The 16,001-nt window shown below is 39.2% G+C and overlaps 1 protein-coding gene across 1 annotated transcript; it reads left to right on the top strand.

Moving 5' to 3' along the window:
* The first annotated feature begins 8,514 nt into the window (after window positions 1–8,514).
* LOC141809393 (polyserase-2) lies at window positions 8,515–15,325 on the top strand. Its single transcript, XM_074696384.1, has 9 exons — window positions 8,515–8,569; window positions 11,588–11,750; window positions 11,862–12,130; window positions 12,250–12,395; window positions 12,478–12,751; window positions 12,858–13,029; window positions 13,146–13,399; window positions 13,922–14,019; window positions 14,139–15,325. Exons 1-9 carry the CDS (start codon window positions 8,515–8,517, stop codon window positions 14,451–14,453), a joined length of 1,746 nt encoding a protein of 581 aa, XP_074552485.1. The 3' UTR covers window positions 14,454–15,325.
* The last annotated feature ends 676 nt before the right edge of the window (window positions 15,326–16,001 follow it).

Genomic DNA, 16,001 nt, shown 5'->3' with positions numbered 1-16,001 from the left:
TTAGTTAACTATTATAACCTTGGTTGGATCATGATTCAGAAACCTGCAAACAGTCAGCTGAGATCCATCTGGCGGTTCCTCAGAGCAGCATGGTGATGTTTGCTGTGAGGGCCGTGTTATGAGTCCACTTTAAATCCTCATAATCCTCCTGCATTGGACCGAGTCCTGCAGGTTTTGAATAGCTGTGGAGGAAGCGCCATTTGTAGCGCCTGCAGAGTTTCTTTGTTGGCTCCAGCCTGAGGCGTCCGGCTTTCCCACAAACTGTTTAATTGGCACCTTTTCACAATGGCACCTGGCAAAACATCAAGCATGTTGACTAACCAGAAATTACTTGTGTACAAGTTTGGTACAGTCTGCAGAGTGAAAGGGGATTTTTGAGCCATTTGAGCTCACATCCTAATTAGAAAAAAGTTTTGATTGAAGTTCTGATTTAAAAAAGTTTTAAGATTCTTTAGCATGTCAACAGTTTGTGCAGCAGTTTAAAATAGCTTCAGTCTTTCTCAGCAAAACCTGAACAACAGAAACTCTTATTTTGTCCTGGTTTTGGACAGAAGAAGCCAAAAACAAAGATTTGGTTGTTTGGGATTTACAAATAAAAATCTGCCAGTTGAATGAGACAAAAATGGATATGAGAGGTTTCTTGAAACAGGGATAATGACCCAATCTGGAAATTAGATATTTTTCTGTGCTTGCAGTGAATCCAGCTTAAAATTGGTGAATAAAGTGCCGCACAGCTCGACCAACAGCCAGATGCAGCTGATCATTATCATTATTATTATCGTTATTGTTGTAATCCTCAGTATTATTATACTGCAGTAGTTGAACTTAGACCAAGGCTCAGCAACCTGCGGCTTTGACTCCTTTGCAGTGGCTCCTTGTAGCCTTAATTTTATATATATATATATATATATATTTTATTATATCTGTTTGTTTATTTATTTATTTATTTAATTCTTTTAAAAATAAAAATCAATACAAAGAAAAAAGAAAAAATCCCCAAAACTGAATGAAAAGGAGCAGAAAGAAGAAAAACTCTTAATGTATTTGCCCCTTCTCTTACAGAATACAAATCAAACAATCACATAACAATAATATAAGAAAATGACAAAAAAAAAAAACTGCTTGCCCACTGCAGGCAAATATGCCTTTTAACATTTCATTCTTTTCAAAAGAAAAAGAAAAACAGCCAACAAAAAGACAAAAGAACACATCTTTTTTTCCCTTTCTGCCACCTAACAAGACCTTATTTAATTTCACTGTATTTACTGAGAAATCTGGATTTGATCATTTTTTAAAGATATTGATTGATTTAGCTTCTTTAGTTTCTCTGTTAAGATCATTCCATAAACTGACTCCTTTAACTGTAAGGTAACGCTCAATGAGTTATATAACAGAGTTAGAGCTTTGTTGTATAAGTAATTCTTTGCTTTATGTAGCACAGCAACTGTTTTTGCTGTTTTCATTTTAATTGCATTGATATGGGATTTCCAAGTCAGACTGTTGTGGATAATAACTCCTAAAAACCTTATTTCATTTACTCTGTTAATTTCAGCACCTTCTATATTTATCAAAACGTCATTTACTTCATCTTTTTATCCAAATATCATGAGTTTTGTCTTTTCTATGTTAAGGGATATTTTGTTTTTGTTAAACTATTTGCTTTTTTTTAGTTCTGTTTCAACCACTTTCAACACTTCTACTAAGTGTTCTCCACTTAGTATTATATTGATAAAATAAAGAATTTTCATGTTTCTTACAGAGGATAATGATGATTAACAATATTAGCATTAAATGAAATAATGAATTAACATTTTATTTAACAAAATATGCATTACATTCTTCGATAAAGCTTGCCACAACATCAACAGCCCACCAACTTTCCATGCACCTGTGACTTACCTTAAGTTTCACACCCCTGGTAGGATAATGAAATCAACAAAAAGGCAAATATGGAAGAAAATACACATTTTAATTCTGTGTGGATGAATTAATAATTTAACAGCCTATGTGCCAGCTTGATATAAATGTATACAGTATATTTTATCTATTAATATGATTAGAATAATATATATTGTCTTTATTGTGAAGGTAAAGTAGAGTTTGTGGCTCTGGATTGACTGTAATCAGGATAATAAAGATGGCAGACCCCTGACTTAGATCATCAGTTGAGAGAAAACTGTTTGGTCTTGATTCTGTATTTGTTGCTCTGATCTGGTTATCAAACAGTCCCAGTTTTTCACTTCTGTGTCTGTATGACTGAGATATGAGCCTGATGATCTTGTAGCGGACCTAATGACCTCTGCGGTTAATTATAATTTGTGGCATGGCTACAACACAATATGATTCCAATCAAGTTAGTCACAGCCAGAAAAACCAGAGCAAAGAAAACCAGGTCAGAGAGGTAACAGAAGCAGGAGAGGTTTTTCACCAGAAATATGTCCCAGGATGAGCAGAACTCATCGTTTTTATCTCTGTGACTCAGCAGGTTTGGTTCGTGTTGATATGAAGAGATCACCTGGTTTCTCGTTTAACAGGTGATGTTACTGATGTAACCTGCAGGAGCCAGGCTTCAGTGTTTACATGTTTATTAACGACTCCATGGCTGCAGACATGAAGTCATTAGTGTAAACATTCATTAGTTTGATAAATGCCTCTGGCGCTGTGAGAGGAGTTTCTTTTTCTTTTTTTTTTTCCTTTTTTTTCTTGTTTGTTTTGTTACTGGCTTTAATCTAGGGCTGGAAAACAATCTAATTGTGATTTTTTTGGGACCAATATTGCAATTGTGATTTAGCATGCAATTTTTTTATTTTTTATTTTTGGGGGTGGGGGTGTGGGGTGGGGGTATGTCAAACAAGTACTTTCTGTAGGCCAGGCCTACATGTTATCACTTATCTTTAACGATTACAATCACTGTAAAATATTGACTTCAAGCCTTGTAGATGTTTAATCAAACTATCATTAATACCCTTAAACAAATAAAAAATAAGAGAACAAACAACAAAGCAAAGCACTGCAAAACAAGGGGTCTGGTATGAACAATAATCTGAAAAATAAATAGGTATCCTCTCTTCTATCAATCTCACACTAAATAAAGTGCAGAAACCTAAATAGGACCAAATCTCTGGCTTAACCACTGAAATATGTCAACATGTGGAAAGCACTGTTTTATGAAATGAAGGAAACACTGTGTGAACATATACATCAAATGTGTACAAATCTTACTGAGATCTCATTAGTAACAAAATCCAAAATAAAGTGAAAAAATGTCAATAAAAATTTTTTTTTGGCTCAACTACTAAAATATGTCAAGAAGTGTGGATTTCACTTTTTAAATGCACTTAAAAACTTTTTTTTTTAATTGCAGCTTTTGGGATTTAAAATTGCATTCTATTACATTGCGATGTTGGTTTGCATTTGATTAATTGTTTCTTTCAAGTTGGCATTAAAAAGTCTTGAATTTGATTCGCTGAAACATGCAGACAACCTGCATGAGTACTTCTCCTGTCCAGTGCAGGAAAAACAAACTTTAAAAATTCGTAAATGAGAAGTTTGAGCTTTGAAGCTCTGTAGCTCTGTAGTTCAACATGGGTTTAAGCCTAAACTGACGCACCAAGTAAAGCAGCTCTTCTTTGGCACTGAAGGAGTCAGCTGAGGCAGGTCGGACTCCCTCCCTCCCTCTTAGGAGGTGTTTCAGGTGTGTTAACCTCAGGGTTGACCCACAGCTGGCTGGAGGGATGATATATCCCTGGAGAGGGATGTCTGAGTCAGCTGTCCCTGTAACATCTCAACATGAGTGGATGAATCTGTCGGAAACAAAATGCCTAAAACACGAGGGATGCAGCAACTGATCCTTGAATTCAGAGCTCATCATCCATCCACTGTCTTTCCTGCTTTCCCCTTCAGGGTCATGGAGGACTCCAGTAAATTTTGGACTTGTAGTGAAAAACACAAATCTAAACCTGCTTCAGTATCGTCTTGAAACATCCTGTGTTTTTTTTTTTTTTGCTCATCATTAGTCATTTTCTGTCTCACTGGTTAATCCAGCTGTCTTCACGTTGTTTCCCAGCAGTGTGTGGATTAAACCACTTCTGCATACCTGCACACATACCAGTAAATACCTGTTGGAGCAGATGGCCTTCATATACAGAGTAAACACTTGTCGTCTCAGACCTGCAGTTCCAGTTCGTCTTCACAGGTAAGAACTGTGAGTGTTCCTGGAAATATCACATCATTGTGGAAGGAAATCCCCTCAAAGAGACCCTGAACCATGACACTGAGCATGTACAGAAACACTATTTATATCTGCTGTGGAAATGAATACATACTCATCATAGGATGGATGAAAAACACTCAAGTTCTTAGTTTCTCTGTGTTTAGCGATCTACTCCAGCCAGGCTGAACCTTCACAGTGACAGACACATGAACACCGCAGCACGCCAGCCTTGACATTTGGCCTTTACGCTTTCGAAAGTTTTTCTGGTTCCTTCTGTTCCAAAACAGCGTTTATCTGATGAGACCAAGTGAGATTTTATCTGAAGGAAAAACACATTTTTTCTCGTTCATTCCTGTCCATCCTGTCTGCAGGTGAAGAAAGGTGACATGCTGGTCACTCAGCTGCTCTGAGTCACTGCAGCGATAACTGGTGTGACAGAAAACAGCTGCTGTGTCACTTTAGACTCGTGATTGGAAGTATAATTATGATACTCCTTCAGAGATTAATTAGATACATTGTAGTCTAATTAATGGTTTTAATAACATCAGCTTGTTTTATTGTTCACATTAACCTGATTATGATTTCCAGTCAGTACTCTGAATAGAAAAAAGCTGTTGGTGAGTAAAACTGCAACAATCTGGTACATCCAGTTCATTAAGAGTCAGTTAGTTCTGATTTGAGACACCTCACTGTAAACAGAGCAGTGACGAGCAGGAAATGGGTCATCAAAAAAAAGTTTCTACTGTTTAACTGAAGTTATCAAGATCAAAAAGTTTAGACACAGTACATGCCAAGCTCAAGAAACACAAGTTTTAGAAATAAAAAAAATATTAGAATTAAGGAGTTTTTTATTTTATTATTTTTACTTTCATTAGTTGTGTTTAAATATCAGTTCATTTAAAGGGCTCCGCTTTATGTAGTAAAAAGTTGAAGCATGTTTTCTCAGCACTGATTTATGAGGGTCAAACAAACAGCCACCTCTGGTCTTAAAATATAAATCAGAATCAGAATCAAGTTTTATTGCCAAGTACGTTTGCACATACAAGGAATTTGTCTTGGTGTGTTGGTGCAACAATTAACAAGGAAATAATGAAAACGCAGATAGAATATGGAAGAAGTTAAGACATAAAATATACAAATATGCAAAAAAAAAAAAAAAAAATATATATATATATATATATATATATATATATATATATATATATATATATATATATATATATATATATATATATATATATATATATATATATATATATATATATATATATATATATATAATGATAATAATAATAATAATAAAATCTAACATAATAATAATATAATATAATATAATATAATATAATGTAAAATAATATAATATAATATGATATAATACAACATAATATAATAATACAACATAATATAATAATAATAATAATAAATGGGAATATTTACAGAAAAACTAAATAATAGTAATTATAAAGAGAAACAAAGGATACAAGGTGCAACTGGAGCTGTGTAAAAGTTAATGCAGCTAAAGCATCAAAAAAAAGCAAATGTAGCTAAAGATAATGCGGAAGCCCTAAAATAGAATAGAATTTTACTTTATTCATCCCCAAAGGGAAATTCAAAGTTAAAGCAGCAATACAAGAAAGTACTCAGTGCAAAGAATTCATTAATAGAAGAATAAAATAAGTGCCAACAAGAAAAAAATGTACATCAGAGACGATTGCTTGGCCAGCATTCCCCAGTCAGCCTTCACCTCCACAGGGTCCAGGACTGAGCTTCTTCACCTCTCTGCTCAGTCTCACTCTCCTGTATCCTGTCTGCTTAAAGCAGGGGAAATCCTCCCAGTTTGACATTCATGTCTGGTGTTAGCTCCGTTAACCATGTCTGGGAATAGCATGATGCTACTCTGCCTTCCGGTATTCCATCTGATGCTGGGTTAGCATAGCTAGCTAATCCATCCTAGAAGGACAGGTCAGACTAGCATGTTGTCTTCGTCCCTCTTCCTCAGCTCACAGAGAACACCTGCCCCAGCACTGGTTAGCATTGACATGCTACAGGCTGCTAACAGGTGAAATCTTCTGTGTAAACAATGCAGCCACACTTAAACCGAGCAAAAAATGAAAATACCACTACAAACACGTCTAGTTTGGTGTCATTATCCAACAAATGAGACATAAAAAGGGATGACAAGCTTCAAACACAAAGAGAAGGAAAAAAAAACAAGAAAAGAAAATCTGCAGATCTTCACGTGTCCACTGGAGGCAGGCTGCAGAAGCTCATGAAACAAGATACAGAGGCTATAGATTTAATATAAATGCATTATCTATCCACACACTGAGGTATTTATACTCTTTAACTCTCTCATTACTGATTCAAGAGACATCATCTTCATGCCGCTGGTCATCAAACCCGTCTTCATCTCGTGGTCAAATGTTGCCTTAAAGGGAGGAGACACCAGTTTCATAAGTTACTCCAGAAATAGAGCCTGAATATTTTTAAAGAGTGATTAAAACTGGTTTGAACACCCCATAAAGAGTAAACAGAGTGAGGGACACCGTACAGGAAGCCGGACAGACCTCAGAGCAGAGATGCTGCTCCAGGAATGTGATCAGGTGAGACGCCATGTCTGTCAGTCTGCTGAAGTCTGACAGTAGCTACCAGAAACTGAGTCCTCCTCCCCCATTCTTCACTGTCAGAAGAAAAACCACAAAGTCTGTCAGAGTTTATTTATACCTGGAAAGTTTTAACACGTTGATGCCGTGTCACTGCTGTCACGATGTTCTGATTTACCTGCTCCATCAGAAACACTTAAAAGGCGGTCATGAGATACCTCTGCCAGCCTGGAGCTCACAGGGAAGTGCTTAGTCTCCACTGATTTGTGGACAAAGGAGCATGTCCTCCCTTTTGGCTGACCCTGCTCTGGACATGCAGACTCAGTGTTGTTCCATGAAGCATCTCTTCCTACCTTTTGGGATCTGCCAAGGCACCATCCATAGCCCACTTAGGTTTCTTATTCTGCCTTAAAGAAGAAGGAGAGAATTTGTTTCCTCATTTTCCCCTGATGTCGTCACAAAGGTGTGTTTGGTTTAGTTAGAAACAGATAACGTTCCAGGATGTAGTCCTACTTGAAAAAATCCAATAATACAAGTTTAACATAATTCTTTGTCCTCTGAGTTTGACCGTTTGTTTTCTAAATCCTTCAGTTTGTTTAACAATTCTCGTACAAAGATGCTTAAATGACTAGGGGAGTCTCAGCTTCTTGGTAAAAGTCTATCACAAGTCTCAGTTTCATGGTAAAGGAACACCAGGAGTCAGCTTGAAATGCTGAGTGTATCACAAAGCTCATAAGAAGTCTGAGCTTAGGGGTGAGAGGACATCAGAAGTCCCAGCTTCATGCTAAAAAACACACCTAGGGTTTCAGACCCAAGTGTTGAGAGTATCACATGAAAAGGCTCACAAGATCAGAAGTCCCAGTTTCATTGTAAACGATTATCAACATCTTAACTTTATTAATTAAGAATATAAAACTAACAGAATAAACAAAGTCTCAGCTTTATCATAAAAAACACCAGGGGTCTCAGCATCAAGTGTTAAGGGTATCAGAAATAAAGGTTATCAGGGGTCTCAGCTTCACTGTAAAAGGATGTCTAAGCCTCAGCTCCATAGTTTTGACAATCAGAAGTCTCACATTAGTGTGCTAGGAGTGTGGAAAGTTAAGAATATCAGAAGTCATAGCTTCCCCATGAAATAACATCATAAGTCTCAGCTTCATTGTAATGAGACGTCACAAGTCCCAGTTTTACAGCATAACATTACAGAAGAGCATGAGAAATCTGAGCCGATTCAGTCAGACTTTAAAGTACATTTTTACCTCATCATCATATTAAGTTACTGTAGTTATCTCAGAAAGACAGTCATAGTTTCACAGTTTAAATGTCTTCAAATAGTAACAGTAAGTTTCATGTGACACGTGGTTTATTAGGACATTAGTGCGAGTGCAGTGTGTCATGTTCTGTACCTGTGAACCTGTCCTAACCCTGTAGTCTGACTCTTTCTCCAATCTGCTCATTTTTTCCATTTGACTGTCCTACAGATGAGTGTGCAGAGTAAGTGTACATTTCGTAAGGTAAAGGAGCTAAGTGTGAAGTTTGTGGTAAAGGTGATTGTCTGGCATGCTGGGTGTGTCATTGGACAGGTGACAGCGCTTGTCAGCCCGGCAGAGAGAGGTGTGTTCACGTTGGAGGCAGGTTGAGAGGGAGGAGAGAGAAGCTTATTTAAGTGTGAGCAGATCCGTGTCATGAACTTCAGTCATGGCTCTACACGGACTGGTCTGTGCAGCTACTCTGCTAACTCTCCTCACACAAGGTAAGATCCCGCCTTTATGCACATCACACCTGTGTCAGGTCCTCTGTCCGCGCTATGCAGGAGGAACATTCAGGAGCAGAACATAGGGCTCTGTGCAAACGCTGGATGCAAAACTTCGCTTTCCTCTTATTTTAATAATGAAACACAGAGCTAAAGCATACAGATCAGCCTGCCACACAGGATCAAAATATGCACAGATAAATGTTTAAAAAAGAAAAAGCCAGGGAGAATGACGTCAGAGCAGTGTGCATGAGCTTTTTCATTTTAAACTTAATTTGATAAAGTTTTTTTTTATCATCTGTGAGCTGAACTGCTCTAGGCTTCAAAGTGAAAGAGCTCACCCAGCTGGATGATGAGTGATGTCCTGTCAGTCACTCTGTGCATTAATAAGCGCTTCAGCCTCCTCTGTCATTATAAACCAGAATATCTATCAGAATATTCCAGTTTGTTTCGAAATAAAAAAAGAAATGTGACAGAGCTCCACGTGATCCAGTTTGTTTATTCATCGTTTAGTTGCAAAAATGTGTTTTTATTTTACTAAATGATTGGTGAATAATCTGAAGATCTTTTCAAGCTTCTTGAAATTTTAATATTTTTAACTTCACTTCAACAGTGACTGTAAGGAAAAAGTGCCCTTCTATTTTAACCCCTCAAGGCTTGGTTTTTCTTTTTCTTATGATATTTATATTTCAAAAAATTTGTCCACTTGCAGGAAACCCTTAGAAAAAAATATTTAACTTAATAGAGTCCTATTCCAGTCACACTTCATGACAATTTAAAGGGAGAGCATTTATTTTCTGCAAGGATACTTAACTCAAGAAAGTACATTTCATTTTTAAAGAAGTGTTGTATTCTTAACCCCTTAACTTCCTGCTCAACCGTTCTGCTGAGCATTTATTGAATACCTTTATCTTCTTGAAAATATGTTAAACTGAGTACGACATGACTGGGTCGTCTCTACAGCTTGGAATAATTTTTCTGAATTTTGTAGATTCTGATCTTAGTGCTCCAACAAGATGAAAAAAATACAAAAAAAAATATTTATTTATTTAAATAATTAGTATTTATTATTTTAATTATTGGATGGAACGTTAAAGGGTTGAAATTAAAAAGACTTAATATCTCTTGCATTTAAAGTATGAAGGTTAAAAAGTTAAGAGGAGAGGTTTAAGTTTTTATTTCAACACTAATTCATATTGTTTTTTTCTCAATTTCTGTGTTACATTTTAATTAGCCTTTGCAATATACTGCTAATATTCAAACAAATAAAAAACTTACAGTTAAATAAAGTCGTCAAATTTGTAACTAGTTACCCTCAGTAAAGGTATATAGATCTGATCCAGCTGTAAATATTTCACAAAGGAGAAGGATGTGGGAAAATCTGCTGCGTCATGGATTGATAGGAGTCACCTGAGTGCTGCTTTATTATTAACCTCAGTAACAGTGATGGGAACAAGGCATATCAAACTCAAAAGATAGACACAGATTTTGGTCTTAGTTTTTGACCTCTTTCACGTCTGCTGTGTCCATCTCTTCTTGGAAATATTATTGTAAAATATTACATTCAGGAGGTTTTAATTTAACATGATGAAGTTTTTATTTTACTCAGACTCCATTAACAAAAAGGAACCCCAAAGTGTTATTACTGGAAGCAGATATGAGTCAGTGAAAAATCTGTGTTGTAATTGCTTTAAGAGCTGAAATTAAGAAATAACTGCAGTTAATTTAAGAAGTCTTAAACACTGAGATTACACCCGTATAAAACGTTGTCATTACAGTAATCTGTCGACACTGCTGGGATTAAAGCAGGTGGGGCCAGGCCTGGTCTGAAAAATCAGTGATCCAGGAGGACAGAGTGAAGTTTAAATGACAAAAAGCAATATTTGCTTTGCTTTAGCTGCAAATCTGTCATATAGACAGCTCTGTCCTGAAGCATGAACTTTACCCGGCTTGTCCTCAGATGTCGTGTTGACTTTAACCTGTGGATTTTTCACATGCATCATGAAGGTGTCATACATAGATCCTGCACCTCAAACAAACCTTACATAATGACATTTAATGTAGAGAAACCAGCCTCTTAAAGCAACAAGTGTCCGCCATCAGACATGAATGGATTACCAAGAAGCTTCAGGAGTTCATCAAATGTCACTCTCTGAGTTCCCATGATGCCTTTCGTAACACACCAAGGCTTTCCCCTGACACACTGAGTAGAGCTGTGGTCGTTTCTGTACGAAGAACAATCTGATCTTTATGTGTACATGAAATATGTCTCGGGCAGTGATCACCTGCCAGGAAAGGTCCGTGTGTGTCTGAACTCTGCACAGTGTGTGTTCACAAAGCCTGAAACAGCTGCAGCATGTTAACCATCCCGTCAGACCAGGCCACAAAACCAGCCTGACACACAAACATGCACACGAGCATGAACACACACACAGAGGCTTTACAAGAGGAAGACCCGTTAAAACAGCACGGAGAACATTGGACATAAATTTAACATAGATGAGACACAAATGAGATATTAATGAGGTGTAAGTCAGATAAGTGAGATTTAAATGAGACATAAATGAGACAAAATAAAATACAAAGAAGATATTAATGAAACAAATATGATACGTTAATGAGACATAAACTGGATGTTAAAGAGATTAGTTGGAGATAAAAATGAGACCAATGAGAAATAAATGAGACATACATGAGATTTGAAATTTCTTGCAGTTTGAATGATTTTTCTTCTGTTTTTCAGGCTGTCACTCACAGCTCAGTGGTAAGTCACTTTTTCATACCTCGTTTCATTTGTGGTATTCAAACCTGCTGTGTGAGCTTCTGTCGTATGTTGAACAGTTTAACATTGTGAAAGAGACTCATCTAAAGGTTATCACATGTCTGGACTGATTGTGAAATAAAAACAGACTAAGCTTTATGAGTGTTTTGATCAGCCACACCTTCGCTCATAATCCTCATATTAGAGTTTCAGGCCATGCTCTGCAGGATTCCTCATCATCCTCTGTTTGCCTTTAGTGTGCGGTAAACCTGCGCTCAACACCAGGATCGTTGGAGGAGAGGACGCCCCTGAAGGCAGCTGGCCCTGGCAGGCCAGTCTGCACAGGTTTGGGAGTCACTTCTGTGGAGGGTCCCTGATAACTAATGAATGGGTGCTGTCTGCTGCTCACTGCTTCGACAGGTAACAGGAAGAGAGTTGATCTCAAAGTCCTTCAAATTCATTCATGAAATATTTATTAACATGTGGCTTCTTCACGTCTTTGTACCTTTTGCTTCTCTCCCGTCTCTTCAGCACCAGCACCAACAATTTACTCGTGTATCTGGGTCGTCAGAGTCAGGAAGGATCAAACCCCAACGAAGTTTCTCGGGAGGTAACAAGGATCATCAGACACCCTGATTACGACTCCGGAACAAATGACAACGACATCGCCCTGCTGAGGCTCTCTTCAGCTGTGTCGTTTACAAACTACATCCTGCCTGTGTGTGTGGCCGCTCCTGACAGCACCTTCTTTGCTGGCGTCGACTCTTGGGTCACTGGCTGGGGCAACATTGGAGAAGGAGGTGAGTCATAGAGCGATCTGTGGGTCCTTCATAGATCTCAGCAGAATGTTTCACCTGTAAAGACCTGAAGTGATATGCTGCTGTATTCATCAAACTGTGTGTGACGGGTTTGTCCACAGTGCCTATTCCTTCCCCACAAAACCTGATGGAGGTGGAGGTGCCGGTCGTGGGAAACAGGCAGTGTAACTGTAACTATGGAGTGGGCGCAATCACAGACAACATGATCTGTGCTGGGTTAAGTGAAGGAGGAAAGGACTCCTGTCAGGTGATTATTTCTAGCACCAGTTTTGATTCCAGATCTTAGGTTCTGTTTAGTTCGTCCTCCTAATCTTGTCTCTGTCTTAAAGGGGGACTCAGGAGGTCCGCTGGTTAGCAAGCAGGGCGACCGCTGGATCCTGAGCGGGGTTGTGAGTTTCGGATTTGGTTGTGCTCGGCCGGATTTCCCCGGAGTCTACGCCCGAACCTCCAGGTATCAATCTTGGATCAACAGTCAAATCGGCGGCAGCAACCTGCCAGGCTACGTCACATTCACGTCCACTGGGACCAACAGTGACCTCAGTGTGACCTGTCCGGGCCTGCCTCCTCTGCCAACTACCCAAACCCCAGTAACCACCGCCAAGCGTGAGTGTCTGTGTGCAAATATTCAAAATCAAAGCTGAAGTCCTTCACATGACGGACCTGCCTGAAGGGTTTCATGTTCTCATGACCTTCGTCTCTTTTTCTCCAGCTGTGGTCTGCGGCCAAGCCACCATGAATTCACGCATTATGGGAGGAAGCTCGGTATCATCGCCTGGTTTGTGGCCGTGGATTGCGAGCGTGCAGAAGAATGGAGTCCATATGTGTGGTGGGACTTTAGTGGCTCAGGATTCAGTGTTGAGTAACGCCAACTGCTTTTCAAGGTGAGCCACCTGGAGTTGGATGTTACTGTTTTTGCACAAAGTCTAAGAAATGTAGATCTGAAAGGAGGGCCCCCTGGATCAGTCCGTCCTAATTTCCTTTGTTTGATCCCCAACAGTTCCCCTACACCTTCTGAGTGGACCGTGGTGGTGGGCCGCTTGAATCAGAACGGATCCAACCCTTTTGAGGTGACACTGAACGTTACCAATATCACTCTGAGCAACCTCACTGGGTCCAACGTGGCGGTGCTGCACCTTTCCCCCACCCCCACCCTGTCCGTCTACATCCAGCCCATCTGCCTGGACAACGGACAGACTTTCAGTGAGGGCACCACCTGCTGGGGCGCTGGCTGGAGCTCCGGACGAGGTGGAGGTGAGTCAGAAACACACAGTGGCACTGTCCTCGCCCGCTACGCTCTGCTTGTGAAAGATCCCTGGTGCTCCCGGCCCAGGGTGGCTCTGAATCTCTAGCCAGACTCTTCTCTTTTGTTGTTCCCAAATGGTGGTATGGATTACCTATCTCTGTACGATCTGCAGAGAGATATCTGAAGACTCATCTTTCTCCTCTTTGTCCTCGAGGGTAGAAATTCAGGAGGTGTCAGGCGCTGCTCTTAGTGAATATTTAGCAGTAATCACTGAATTTTGCTGTAGGTTGAAGTATACTCTTGCAGTAATTAATCATGGTTAGTTGTGGCTTCATAATTCTACATGGGAAAAAATGCTTCTTGCACTTAGTGGCAGCTCCTGCAGCCAAATGACTCGTAGCAGTTTGCCGCACCCTTCAGTCAAAATTCTTGCTTGACTTGTACAACGCTTTGGACAAAACCATCTGCTAAATGAAACTGTAGAACTGACCACCGCCTGCACACCTTTGATGATATTCTTCTGTTTCCAGAGGAAGAAGCTCTGCAGGAGTTCCAGACCACGATTGTTAGTTGTGGAAACGCAACATCAAGTGACACCATCTGTACAGGATCCTTCACCCTGGAGCAGGTGAGTCAGACCTGAACATGTGCTGGATTTAACTGCTGCCACAGAGGAGGTGTGCTCCTCTTTCTCATGCTGAGGAACTCCACATTAAGCTTTAACAAACCTCTCTCCTGCTTCCTCAGGGGGACTCTGGCGGTCCACTCATGTGTAAAATAGGAGAATCTTGGTTCCAGGCGGCTGTGCTATCATTTGAAAACAACTCCAGCAGTCGTGCACGAGCAGGTACACCGATGGTCCTCACCAAACTGAGCCGCTTCCAGAATTTCTTGACCAGCACTATCGGGACGTTCTTAACTCCAGCCTCTAGTGGAAGCAGCAGCAACAGCAGCACAGCTTCACCGAGCATGACCACAGCCAACAGCGGGGATGTTCCTTACTCCTTCATCACGGTTTCACATCTGCTCCTGTTTGCTGCGTGTCTCCAGCTGTTTGTTTAGAAATGTCCACTTGAAGATGAGATTTACATGATGTGAGCGACACAGATGAATGTAAACAACCCAAGAAACTATATGGAAAAACCACTAACAGCTCAGGGACATCCTCCAGCTCTTCACTGTATAACATGATCTGTTTTCCTTTTTAATAATGGTGTCAAGAATTACAGGGTTTAAATTATCTGTAAAATATTTTTTGAAATGTAAAATAACCAAAGACTGAATATCCAAAGTAGACATGTTTCAAAGCCAAAGATCTTGCCTTTTGATTTTTGGAGCAGAAACAGTCACATTTGGGCAAAAAGGGGAGGAGCTTAAGTGAAAAATACGGGTTTAAATTATGCTAGCTCACATGGTTTAAAACTGGATCCTGAGGAAATGTGGAGATTGAAGCCATCTTGTTCTGCACTAGCTGCATCATGTCTCCACCATTTGGTGTAAATGAAGAATTTTGAAGCTGCACTGAACAAATGTTGAACATGTGTTGTATCTCTGCAGCATGTCATGGGTTTGAAGCTGAACATGTGAGAGATCTACTTTTTTATCTTTTCTAAAAACATCTTTTTGAATGCAGAATAGAGGGATTGATTCTTTAACAGATGGAAAGCTCATACTTTGAAGGTTTCATGAACTGTTCTACCTCATCTGATCGGAGAGCTGCTGTAGCTTGATTCCTACATGAAGTGACTCAGCACTGATGTCAAAGCTCAGTACAGGCTTTGCAAAAATGCGGGCAGAACTTTGAACGATTATCTTTAGGTTTGAAATATCAACTCTTAATTTTCCCACAGCTGTGATTTTGATGCTATCAAGCACCCCCTGTAAATGAAGTGATGTATGCTCTGTTTCATACTTATTTTTCTTATTTTGTTAAACAATTTACAACAATTTATTTTTGTAAATATAAAAAATAAATCAATGCACTTAAAAATGTAAGTGTTGGTTGTTCTGTCTTTTCTTAAACTGCATTAATGGTGATCATTTCATGAAGCTCACAGCGTAAACTCACAGAATAACAGAGTCTGAGTAAAGTTTATTTAACTGAGTAAAGTAAAACCAGGGGATGAGAGGGATGATGAGATCATATAAAAGACTGAATTAAAAAAAAAGTTTAACCAGGTAATAAGAAAAATACTCTTTGAGAGTATCTCATATTTAAGTTGTACTGTTCAGGCTTTTGCCCTCACTCAGCCCAGCTCAGCAGTGGCAGCAGGTAGAGCTAGGAAACAGAAAAACATATCTCCTTAAAATATCTTCCAGTCATTGAACAGTGTCTTTTATAAATCCAGAATTTAATAAAGGTACAAAGAATACAGTGTATAAAACAAGAGGTCATTGTACTAGCAGTACAAATAATGACCTGAATGTAAACTCTACTGTCTGAAAAACTCAATGAAGCACCAAACATAGACAGAGCACCTGCTCAAAAACATCAAGACAAATCTCCCCCTGCTGGTCTGATGTGAAACTGCAGGAAGAAGCAGCCCTGATGCTGAATGAACCAACAAAAAGGCACTTCATCGCTAAAGAGAAGTCAGGTGTCAGGTGTCT

This window comes from Halichoeres trimaculatus, unplaced genomic scaffold (genome assembly GCF_033239565.1).
Source record: "Halichoeres trimaculatus isolate MK-OKI-2021-1 unplaced genomic scaffold, fHalTri1.1 fHalTri1_scaffold_20, whole genome shotgun sequence".
NCBI classification, from domain to species: Eukaryota; Metazoa; Chordata; class Actinopteri; order Labriformes; family Labridae; genus Halichoeres; species Halichoeres trimaculatus.
Note: the sequence above shows the minus strand (reverse complement) of the source record. Positions and strands in the feature narration are given on the sequence as shown.

What these genes read in the sequence shown, in the direction of transcription:
- LOC141809393 (XM_074696384.1), top strand. Translation starts at nt 8,515, where the DNA reads ATGGCTCTACACGGACTGGTCTGTGCAGCTACTCTGCTAACTCTCCTC. An exon ending in CCCAGTAACCACCGCCAAGC is followed by an intron (nt 12,752 to 12,857) that starts GTGAGTGTCTGT and finishes CTTTTTCTCCAG; the next exon opens with CTGTGGTCTGCGGCCAAGCC. An exon ending in GAGCTCCGGACGAGGTGGAG is followed by an intron (nt 13,400 to 13,921) that starts GTGAGTCAGAAA and finishes TTCTGTTTCCAG; the next exon opens with AGGAAGAAGCTCTGCAGGAG.